The sequence below is a fragment of the Myotis lucifugus genome, unplaced genomic scaffold, assembly GCF_000147115.1.
Source record: "Myotis lucifugus unplaced genomic scaffold, Myoluc2.0 scaffold_91, whole genome shotgun sequence".
NCBI lineage: Eukaryota > Metazoa > Chordata > Mammalia > Chiroptera > Vespertilionidae > Myotis > Myotis lucifugus.
In genome coordinates, this window is record NW_005871139.1 from 3702802 (window position 1) to 3713743 (window position 10942).

The 10942-nt window shown below is 56.3% G+C and overlaps 1 protein-coding gene across 1 annotated transcript; it reads left to right on the forward strand.

Annotated features, from left to right (window-relative positions):
• Nucleotides 1-4214: 4214 nt before the first annotated feature.
• Nucleotides 4215-6612, forward strand: AQP6 (aquaporin 6). Its single transcript, XM_006091540.3, has 4 exons — nucleotides 4215-4610; nucleotides 5282-5440; nucleotides 5565-5645; nucleotides 6219-6612. The coding sequence occupies exons 1-4, from the start codon at nucleotides 4218-4220 to the stop codon at nucleotides 6429-6431; spliced, it is 846 nt and encodes a 281-aa protein (XP_006091602.1). The 5' UTR covers nucleotides 4215-4217; the 3' UTR covers nucleotides 6432-6612.
• Nucleotides 6613-10942: the final 4330 nt, after the last annotated feature.

Genomic DNA, 10942 nt, shown 5'->3' on the forward strand with positions numbered 1-10942 from the left:
GGGGGGCGCGCGCGCGTACAAAACACACACACACACACACACACACACACCCTTCTCAGAAATCTGGGGAGCCCAGAGACAGGCCTCTGGGAGGTTAAGAGCACACAGCCACCTGACAGGCAGCTGTAGGCAGCCAGGTGTGGGGCCCTTGGCAAAAGGCCTCTGAGCATGAGTGACCTCAAAGCGTGGCGCTAGAGCCCAGGACTGGCTGGGCCTGGCAAGGTGCTGGCTGGAACTGGAGCAGGCCCTGGCCAATGCCTGGCTGGCCTCGGGGGATGAAGGACCTTGTCCCAGGCCAGGCAGGGCCCCGGAGGCTCTGTTCTGGGCCAGCCAGAAACAAAGGCTGCCACTGCTCTTAATGCCCAGCCTCCAGGGTCCAGAGCAGGGGCCACCAGTGCTGCTTGTCCTGGAGCTGCCACAGCAACCAGGACCCTTCCCACCCAGCCCAGTCCTCACAGCTGTCTCACTGGAGAGGGGAGTGGCAGTTCTAATAACCAACATTTTCTCGCTGAGAAACACCCTCCTAGGAGTTAGCACATTGACTCCTAATGACACGTGGGGAGGTGGGGATTTTAGTCTCCATTCTATAAGGGAGGAAACTGAAGTCACAGAAGTTAGGCACTGGTCAGGCGTGCAGTGCATGGCAATGTCCACATGCTTTCCCTTGTATTCTCTTATCACAGGTCTCAGCAGATAGGCTGGCCTGTTGTTTGGTGCCTGGTATACAGGCACAGAAACTGAGGCTAGGAAAGATGGAGAGCTGGCAAGTGTCTGTCCCCCAGGGAGGGCAGAAGAGAGATGCCCTTGAGGTTCTTTGGGACAGCCTCCAGGCAGAGGACCCACCGAGGCGCGGAGGAATGTCACTCACACTGCCCACGCCTCCGTTCCTTGAGTAAGTATTGAAAGAATCCTCTAAGCCAGGAAAGCACAGGAGTCTGTGCTGGAACAGTGGAGGCAGCGAGGCTGCCAAGGCCAGAAGTAGCTACTAGTACTGGCTTTGCTCAAGCCCAGCTTCTCACGCAGCTTGCCCTGCCTCTGCTGAAAGGAAATCGGGCAGACTTCATGGAGGAATCAGACTTGAACAAAGTCTTTAAAAAAGAGACAAAAAGGAAAGGCATTCCAAAGTCATGGTCTCTCCACTACGGCGAGATTTCCAGGCAGGTGATAAAGAAGCCAGGAGAGGGAGAAGTGCAAACCACAGATGAGACTGGGAACGGCCGAGAGACGGGTGGGGCCCCTGATTCAACACGAGAGAAGGGTTGCCTCTGCTCCGGGGGCACAAGGAAGCCGGTGAGGGCATGGCAGCCACCAGCGAGTTTGTGGCTGGAAGGGTGGGAGGAAGCATTGCCTGTGGCTTTCTGGGTGGGCAGGAGGCAAGTTGGTCGGCTAGAAGAGTGGGGTACCTGGACAGAGTGGGGGAAGTGGAAGGAGGCCTTAGAAGAATGGGGAGACAGCCGCCCAGGGTGGTGTAAGGATTGCGGAATAGAGCAGCGACCCCTGCTGAGGCCAGAGACCATGGGCTTGTCATGGCAGCGGTCTGCATGGCTGGGCGAGTGTCTCCAGCAGTGCTCAGCAGTGCAGATGGTAGGCAGAGGGTGTGAGCAGAATGAGAATGGAGAGATGCAGGTGTGTGGCGGGGTAGGGAGAAAAGAGAGCCAGGACAGGGGGGCACTAAAGTGAGATGCCAGGGCATCTGTCTGGAGAAAGTAGGGTCAAGCCAGGATGGCTGGGAGAACAGAAAGGGGGGGGGTACTGTGACTGAGATGGGGGAAGGTGGGTGGCCAGAGCCTGTGATCAGAGCTGGGATGTTTCACTGGAAGATTTCAGAGGGCCCAGTCCCAGGTGAGAGTAGGTATAGGACTAAGAACAGGCAGCTGAAAGGAAGCAGGTATGAAAGTCACCTGCCTCCAGGAGGTCAAGAAGCCGGTGAAGCCCTAGCTGGTTTGGCTGAATGGATAGAGCTTTGGCCTTTGGACTGAAGGGTCCCAGGTTTGATTCTGGTCAAGGGCACATGCCCAGGTTGCTGGCTCAATCCCCCGTGGGCAAGGGGCAGCCAATCAATGATTCTCTATCATCATTGATGTTTCTATCTCTCCCTCCCTCTCCCTTTCTCTCTGAAATCAATAAAAACATATTTTTTTAAAAAAAAAGAAAAGAAAAAGCTGGTGAAGCATAGTCAACCCAGTATCGGGGCCACCCACTCCTCCTACTTCTTCACCCCCCCTCAAACAGCCAATAAAAGCGCAGTCTTACAAGAAACAGAAGAAGGGAAGCTTTTATTCACTCATTCATTCGACAGTTATTTATTGAGCACCTACTATGATCAATCCCTGTGCAAGATACTGCATGTAGGGATGAGCAAAACTTGGCTCCTGCCCCCTCAGGGGCTCACCACCTCACTGGGGAGACCCATTAACACCATGGCAACACCCTATGATGACTGTAGTGCACAAAAATGTCCAGGTGTGGTGGGAACACACAGAGGGACTTGCCTAAGAAAGGAGCAGGTGACATTGAAGCTGAGCCGTAGGGATGGTATAGGGGTTAGCCAAGCAGGGTATAGGGGTTACCCAAGCAGGGTATAGGGGTTACCCAAGAAGAGAGAGCATCTTCCAAGGAGAGACCAGCTCTGAGTGTTACAGAACCACTGGCCATTTGATGAGGCCAGAGGGTAAAGTGTGAGGCAAGGAGTGGAGAGAAGTGAGGTAGGAGGAGCAGGAGCCATGGAGGCCATGCACGTACGTGCATGCATGGAGCTCACAGAGGGGGTGAAAGCTTTGAAGGGATTTCAGCAGAGGAGCAGCAGGATCAGATTTGCATTTTAGAAAGATCACTCGGGCTGCAGTGTGGATAATTGATTGGAGCAGAGCAAGGGAGCAGACAGAGAGAACGGTTAAAGGCTGCAGGGCAGCAGGGGTGCAAGCAGAGAGCACAGTCAAGAAACATGTAGGGGCTCAAAAGCAGCAGGACTGAGGCCTTTAGTGGATGAGGCAGGAGGGGGATAAGGGTCAGGATGCTTCCCTCGTGCCTCCAACTGAGCGGGAGGAGACAGGAGGGGTGCGTTTGGGGGATGGGAGAGAGGAGAACCTCATTCTGAGAAAGGTTTCATTTGAGGGGCCTGAGGACAAGCAGGGGCATCCACGGGGCAGGCAGATGTGTCCAGGGGCGAGGTCCTGGCACCCAGAGGTGGTTAAGAGGTGAAGACAGGATTATTATAGCAGCTCAGCAGATTCTTCTTAGGGAGGGATATCTCTGTTTAGGCAAACACCTTGAAATACTGCCAAGGATAGAAGGGCAGAGCCTAGGGCATGGGTGACTTAGGGCCGGCATAGCCACAGAAATGGCTCAGCTGCCCTGTGTGAGACATAAGAGGTATTGTTTTGTCCCCTGAGAAGGAGAGCAGAGAAATGGGGGGGGGGGGTCTGAGGAATGAGAGGGAGGGAGGGAAGCAGAAAGAGACAGGGAAGTGGGTGACACGAGTGGAAATTTCCACGGGCAAGCAGCAGGGTGCCGACTGCCGAGTATGTCACCTGATTAGCTGTGGAATAACCCGTCTTCCCTCTGCCCCTCTGCGTCCCTGCAGGCCACGTCCTTAGGAAACTATTTACAGCTGCTTTCTGTGAGTTGGGTTTTAGGTGGGGATGGAGAGAGCTTCATTTCACATCTGGATTTATGGGTACAGGTAGTGTGAGCCCATCTGGAGGCAGAGGGGCTAGGAGAACAGGAGCTCCCCTTTCCTCCCCGTCCCCCCGAATGCACAGGACCCTCTGGGGCAGGCCTTGGGCGTGGGAATGGAGAGATCTCGCTCTATCCACGCTGACATCAGGGATGTGAGGCCCTGGAGTCCCAGCACCTGTGTCCTCAGGCTGGGCTCTGCCCACAGCACGTTAGGCCTGACCAGCTTGGAAACCTCCCTGAAGGTTCCAGATCAGCGCCCCGAGACCACTCCTCCCCCAGCTGTAAGGTGAGCTCAGGGTGGACAGGCATGTGAGCGCCGCCCCACACCTCCCACCCACCCAGACACACATAACCCCGCCAGCTTGGTCCCTGCCAGTCCGCCCAGCACCGTTCTGGGCGGCAGTGCAGCGGAGCTACAGGTGGGCCAGCGAAGCCTCCGCACAGTGAGACCCCAGAGCAGGCCCAGACGGGAGACCAGAGGCAAACAGAGAGGCTCTGGAGCAGAGGGGGCGGCCGCCCACACTCAGGACCTGCCCTCGATGGAGCCAGGAGGGTGCAGCTTGGCCCGGAGGCTGGGGTGCCGGCTCTGGATGGCCATCAGCAAGGCGCTGTTCGCCGAGTTCCTGGCCACGGGGCTGTACGTGTTCTTCGGCGTGGGCTCGGCCATGCGCTGGCCCTCGGCGCTTCCCTCTGTGCTGCAGATAGCCATCACCTTCAACCTGGCCACGGCCATGGTGGTGCAGGTGACCTGGAAGGCCAGTGGGGCTCACGTCAACCCCGCCGTGACACTGGCCTTCCTCGTGGGCTCCCAGATCTCCCTGCCCCGCGCTGTGGCCTATGTGGCTGCCCAGCTGGCAGGGGCCATTGTGGGGGCTGCTCTGCTCTACAGGGTCACCCCAGGAGACATCCGAGAGACCCTCGGGGTCAACGTGGTAGGTGCAGGGAGGGGCACCTGCAGGGCCAGGAGGGTGGCGGGCCAGGCAGAGGAGAGGGGCAGGGAGGTACCGCTCCGGCACCTGCTTCACACTTGCTGTGCTGGCCCCGGGACCCAGGGAATCAGACTGGTGTGGCTTTAGAGCAGACAGAGCAGGGATGGGGTCGTGGATTGAGGAACAGGTGGGAGCAGCCACACGAAGGGGCAGGAGTCGGAGAAGGACCAGGCATTCAAGAGTTGGGGTAGCCAGGGGGGGCTGGGGCTGTGGGTGACGGCAGGAACCCTGCATGCACTTCATCTCCCTCCCCACGTTCCCCCCGGCACCCTAAGGCCTGTTTCACCCACCCCCAACCAGATTCCCCTAGTCATCTCTGTTCCACCTACTTCCCAATCTCCTCCTTCCACTCCCACCCAGGTCTCCTCCCAATCAGCTCGCAAACACGCACCCCAGCTTCTCCGTGCCTCCTCCTTCCCACCAGTCCTGAGCCCAGCCACCCCTCTAAATCACTGGCCCCAACCAACCTCTGGGGTGGGAAGGGTGACGCTACTTCTGCAGGGAGCAAGTGGCCAGGGCTGACCCCAACCCCCTGCACAGTCCTAAGTCCTGGCCCTGGCAGTGGTGAGATGTGACACAGGAAATGGGGACTCCAGGGTAACCCTCTCACCCAGGTCCAGAGCAGAGTCTCGGCGGGCCAGGCGGTGGCGGTGGAGCTGGTTCTGACCCTGCAGCTGGTGCTCTGTGTCTTTGCTTCCACCGACAGTCGGCAGACGTCGGCTTCCCCGGCCGCCATGATCGGGACCTCCGTGGCCTTGGGCCACCTCATCGGGGTAAGGGGCAGAGGGGCTGCGGAGGCCAAGGGTGGAGCCGGGTCTGGACCACGGCAGCGGGGACTGTCCCCTCCCGGGCCTGCCTCAAGCCTCTTCACACCCTGAACCCACAATCACCCCCCAGGTCTACTACACCGGCTGTTCCATGAACCCGGCCCGCTCCTTCGGTCCTGCTGTCATCGTTGGCAAGTTCGAAGTCCACTGGGTGAGACCCTCTGCTGGCAGCCATGGGTGGGGGAGTGAGGGCCCGCCAGGGGCAGGCAGACAAGTCTCCCTGCCACAGACCATGTTGACCCCTGATGGAGGTTTCCCTGAGCTCAGACCGGGGCTTGAGCTCAGACCGGGGCTTGTACTTCCTTTCTTTCCAGCTTCAACAGCCCACGGTACCCAGTGGACTGGCTAGAAATGGGCCAGGGCGGGCACCGCAGCCTCAAGTCCTGGCTGTTTCCTTATTCACTTTCTCCAGCTGGACCAATTTCCAAACACACACACACACCAGCAAAGATAGGAACAGCACTAGCCAGGGCTCCGGCTGGCACAGGGGAGGTGAGAGCAGGGAGAAGGGAGTGGTGAGGAGCCTGGGCCGCCCGTGGGAGGCACGATCCCCTCCCCGCGGGCGTCTGGACAGGACTCCTGCTTCTCAAATCTGCCACCTTTTAGGCAGCTCGCGGGCTCCTGGGAGACCAAGTCAGCACTGGGGGAGCAGGCAGGGGTCCCAAAGCCACCCTATGATCCCGATGGCTCACAAGCCGGTGCCCACTCCTCTCTGCCTCTGCAGATCTTCTGGGTGGGACCCCTGACAGGGGCTGTCCTGGCATCGCTCATCTACAACTTTATCCTGTTCCCTGACACCAAGACCCTGGCCCAGCGGCTGGCCATCCTCACAGGCACCTCGGAGATGGAGAAAGTGGAAATGGTGGAGCCCCAGAAAAATGAACCCCAGTCCAAGCCAGGGGACACCGAAATGGAGGATGTGGGTCAGATAGCATAGAACGTGGCCCTTGCCGCAGGCTTTTGAGAGGCCTGTGCGTGGGCAGATGCCTCGTGTGGCCGGATTTCAGGTTTTCCGAGGAAAGGGGGGTGTTTAAGGGTGTGTAGGGAGGCTTGGCCTCTTGTCCTAACAGGTTGGGCAGGGGATACCAACCCCACTCCCAGGCATACATTTCTAGATAGAATTCGGGGAGCAAATCTGTTCCGCTTCCTCCTCCTCCATCTCTAATGGAACAGAGCAGAGGGAGGCAGGGGGATTCACACCAGGGCTCCCGGCTGGTACAGGGGAGGCGACTCCAGATCCCCAGGTCTTGGGGAGAACAGGGGAATTAGAGCCCAGAGAGTCGGTCTGCTTAAAGACTGAGGGCTAAAGGGACCTCAGGGGACCCCAACCTCTTACCCCGCCCTTAGGGAGGAGAGGCCAGACTTCCCAGAAGACACAGGGCTCCTCAGAGGGATCACTGCCCTTCAGTGTGGTTTGAGGGGGCTATGGCTCCCCCCTCAGACTGGGGGCTTCTTGAGGACAGAGATAACCCTCCCAATAGATCTTCATTCCTCACTCGCCCCAAATGCTCAGGAGAGAACCCCACTCCTGGGAAGAGCTGACACAGAGAGGAAGCTTTTCTCGGGTTAGCAGAGGGGCAGGATACAGGCAAGGAAGGTTTGAGCCGATGGGCCTTTTCCAGGGCAAGCTCTTCCGGGTGTTTTCCTGCTTCCCACCCCTGTCCCATTGACGGGGACAATTCTGAGAGGGGATGACTCCAGCCCAGCCCAGCCCTCGGTCCATGTCCTGGGCACAGAAGCTGTCTCCAGCCTCATTCTCAAATCTACCAGGACCCCCAAAAGCTGTTGAATAAGGCCCAAGGATGGTAGGAACGATGCAGGCAACCAAGATTTTCAGTTCAGTGCCTCTAAGGACGACCGGAGTCTCAACTGGTTTGTTAGCATTTACAAGCTGCTGTAAACCGATTCTGCCCATGACCTGGGTTCCTGCCTGGACCTCAGCTTCCCCAGCTACTGGATGGGCACAGGCCTCCCCTAGAGACTGCTGTGAAAACAAGTAAGAAATTGGAAAATGTTTTTGGAAGTAAAAATGTTAGAAAAACAAAGCCAATAAATGATGATTGTTGTTGCTATTACTGTAATTATTGGGTTTGAATACAATTGCTGTTGATAATGGGAGGGAAGAAGGGAGAAAGGGAGATGATTGAGAGAAAAAGAGTACGTTTTTCTCATTTCATTTGCTCCCATCATGGGAGCCCTGCCTCCTTCTCTGCTGAGTCTACTGACCTGGGAGCTTTGTGAGTGTGTGTGGGGTGAGTTTCTGTGGAGCTTTGCGAGGGGGCGGGGGTGCTGGGGGAGGGACCCTGGAATGAAGAGACAAGCCAATAAAAGTTAGTTCTTCTCATCTCTATGGCGCCCATCACCATGGTATTCTGAGATGCAGCAACCAAATCCATAAAATAGATAGGCCTTTCCCTTTGGATAGGTCTCCAAAGGGGCTGGGGTGGGGGAGGGGCTGCCAGTCTTCCAAGGGCTGGGTGACAGGGCCGGCCTGTGACCAGTGCCAGAACAGTCCCCAGTACTCGTGGCCACAGCAGCCGTGCTCAGTGTCCTGTGATACTGTCAGTGCAGAGTACTGCTCACATCTCCCCAAGCTGGGCTGCACTCATCCATCTTCACAAAAGCGCCCAGGGCTTCTTGTGCCTTTATGAGCAGGGATGGCTGGGCCCGTGTGTGTGTGTGTGTGTGTGTAGGATGTGATTGACTTGCAAAAGGTGTGTGTGTGTGTGTAGGATGTGATTGACTTGCTAAAGGTCACTTGGCTTAGTACCACAGCCCCCTAAGGTCTCCCTAGCTCCCAGCTTAGAATTTTCCAAAATAGTGCTCCAGGGGGGCTCACACAAGCTGCAGGCCCAGGATGGAAGGAAGCAGGAACTAGAAGGTTGAAGAGGGCAGGGGGTGGAGCTCCTGCAGCAGGCCCTTAGGCTCTTAGACAAATTATCTCCACATCCCCAGAGCCCAGCACACACAGGTGCTCAATAAATGTCTGATGAATGAATGACTGAGGCTGGGCAGCTGGGAGGGAGAGGAGGTCGTGATTGATCAAGAGGAGAATTCAGGAGTCACAGCTCCACATGAGCCAAGATGACAGCAGCCGGGAGCCTGCACTTGCCGGCAGGGGTAGCTGGAAGAGGGTGCAGTCACATTTGAGTCCCACCCTTACTGCAGAGCCAACTGTGTAACCTCTGTCCCAGGAACTTTGGACCAAAAGGGTAAGCAAGGGTGATTGCCAGAGGAGAAAGCTGGGGGCTACTTTCACAAATAGCTCTGTGAGGCTACGCTAGAGCACAGACCAGCTTCCTGAGAAGCGAGGAACTAGGTTACAACCTGAAGAGCATCCCGAGTTAGACAGGAGTGAGTAACAAAGGTGAGCTTCTCCTTCTCAGCAGCCCTTTAATAGGACAGCCAGCCATCTGTTTGGCCGCGGGAAGGGCTGGCCTTCAGGGAGCCGAATCTCAGCGGGTCCAGCCAGGGGCAGTGGGCTCCACGGTCACAGCCCCCGGCCTCGGGTGGGAGTGGGGAGCACAGGGAGGACAGAGACCCAGCCAAGCAGACCCTTGGCGCACACTCCCTTCCTCCTGTTTGTCAGGGGAAGTTTTTAATTAATGGTGTGTAATCTGATCTGGCCCTTCTCCCTGCTGAGCACTGCTTTCAATCAGCAGAGCCATCTGCAATTGCAATTCATAATTCTCCCCAAAGGGAGGGGGACTCCGGACGGGTGCCTTGGTGATTAATACAATTAGCCTTTTATGTTGATGATTGTCTTAGCAGGAGCAGATGATGCCGGCACAGAGCCTAGGCTGTCGCTTCCCCATTGGTTGGCAGGAAGCCCCTCTCCGCTTCCCACCCCACTGCTCCCTCGGGTGTAAAGAGGACAGGTCTCATCTGGAGCCACGCTGTGGACAGGGGAGGGCCCACTGAGGGGCCAGGTTCTGGGGCACATGTGGGCCCCTTGGACTGAGGGAAGAGGAGGAGCAAGGTGATGATTCAGAGACGTACTTTCCAAGGAAAATCATTTTGACCTAAGGGATTCTGTACCCCAAGGTTAAAAGAAAAGAACTACTTAAGGTGAACTATAGGTTGAAAGGGCCGAGTTTAAATACGGGCTCAGGCACTTAGAGCTGTGTGCACTTGAGCACGTTACTTCAGGATCCGGAGCCTCACTTTCCTCACCTGGAAAATGGAGTTTGCTCCTAAGGGGCTGGAGGAACTACATGGGGTAAACGTGTCCCGCACCGTGCCTAGTGCAATCAGTGGTAGCGGGTTTTACCCATCACAGTAGACTGCCATTCCCTCTGCCAATGAGTCTGGCTGTTTCTCCTGTGGTTTCTAACGCAGCCCAGCTATCAGTCAGGAAGGGATCCTTCCTCCCCATAATCCAGGCTTAGCTTGAGCAAAGGAGAGAGTCTGTAAGTATGAGTGTCAGGGGAGAAGGATCCAGAGGAAAGAGGAGTCAAGAATCAAACCCGAGAAAGAAATAGGACTCCTTGGAACAGAGACGTGGAGCACTGCAGTGATGGCAGCTGGGAGCTGGTTTGGGGGAGATTCAGGGAACGGGGGTAAGGAGGCTGGGGGGGCGGTAGAAAGGGGTGAAAAGAAGCAGAGCTTGGAGCATCTGGGATTTCATATGGCAGCTAAGTAAACAAAAAAGGAGCAGTCACGAGAGCTGAGGGTTTAAGAGGCAGCACAGATCAAAATCTGATCTCTGATCTATAATGAGGTCAAGTGATCTGGAACAAGCTGACTGGGGTTTTTGTTTATGGTTTTTTTTTAAAAGAATAGTTTATTAATTTTTAGAGAGAAAAAGAAAGATCGATGTGAGAGCATATGGACTGGCTGCCTCCTGCACATCCCCTACCAGGGATCAAGCAAGCAACCCAGGCATGTGCCTGACCAAGAATTGAACTGGCAACCTTTCAGCGCACAGGACAACGCCCAGCCAATTGAGCCACACTGGCCAGGGCCTGACTGGGGTTTTGATGGGAGACTCTGCTGGGTCAGGAGAGGGGATCACCCCAGTGTCCCTGAGCCCCAGCGCTGTTCTCCAAGATCTGAAGCAGCGTGAGAAGAGTGCTGCTTATCACACGAGAGATTAACCTGCAGCCAGTATCAGGCCTGGCAATGTCATGGAGAAGAGAGAGGGAAGGAGGGAGGGGTGACGTGAAGGGCTAATCAAGATGAAGCATCAGGCCAAGTTGTGGCCACTCTGGCAGCTGGGGCAGGGGGTCCACACAGTCAAGATCTGTAATCATGTCTCAGGGAGGGGCAGCTTGGTTCGTGAAGGGCAATTGAGGGTGGGGAGCAGAACGGCACTAATTAATAGGCAGCAGTCGATGGGCAGAAAAGGGGGAAATGAAAAACTGTTTCAGAGCTCTGATGAAGTCAGATAAAGGGGCAGTTGTTTCGAGAGCCGATGGAGGAGGCCAGAGAGGCAGGGACCAACAACTA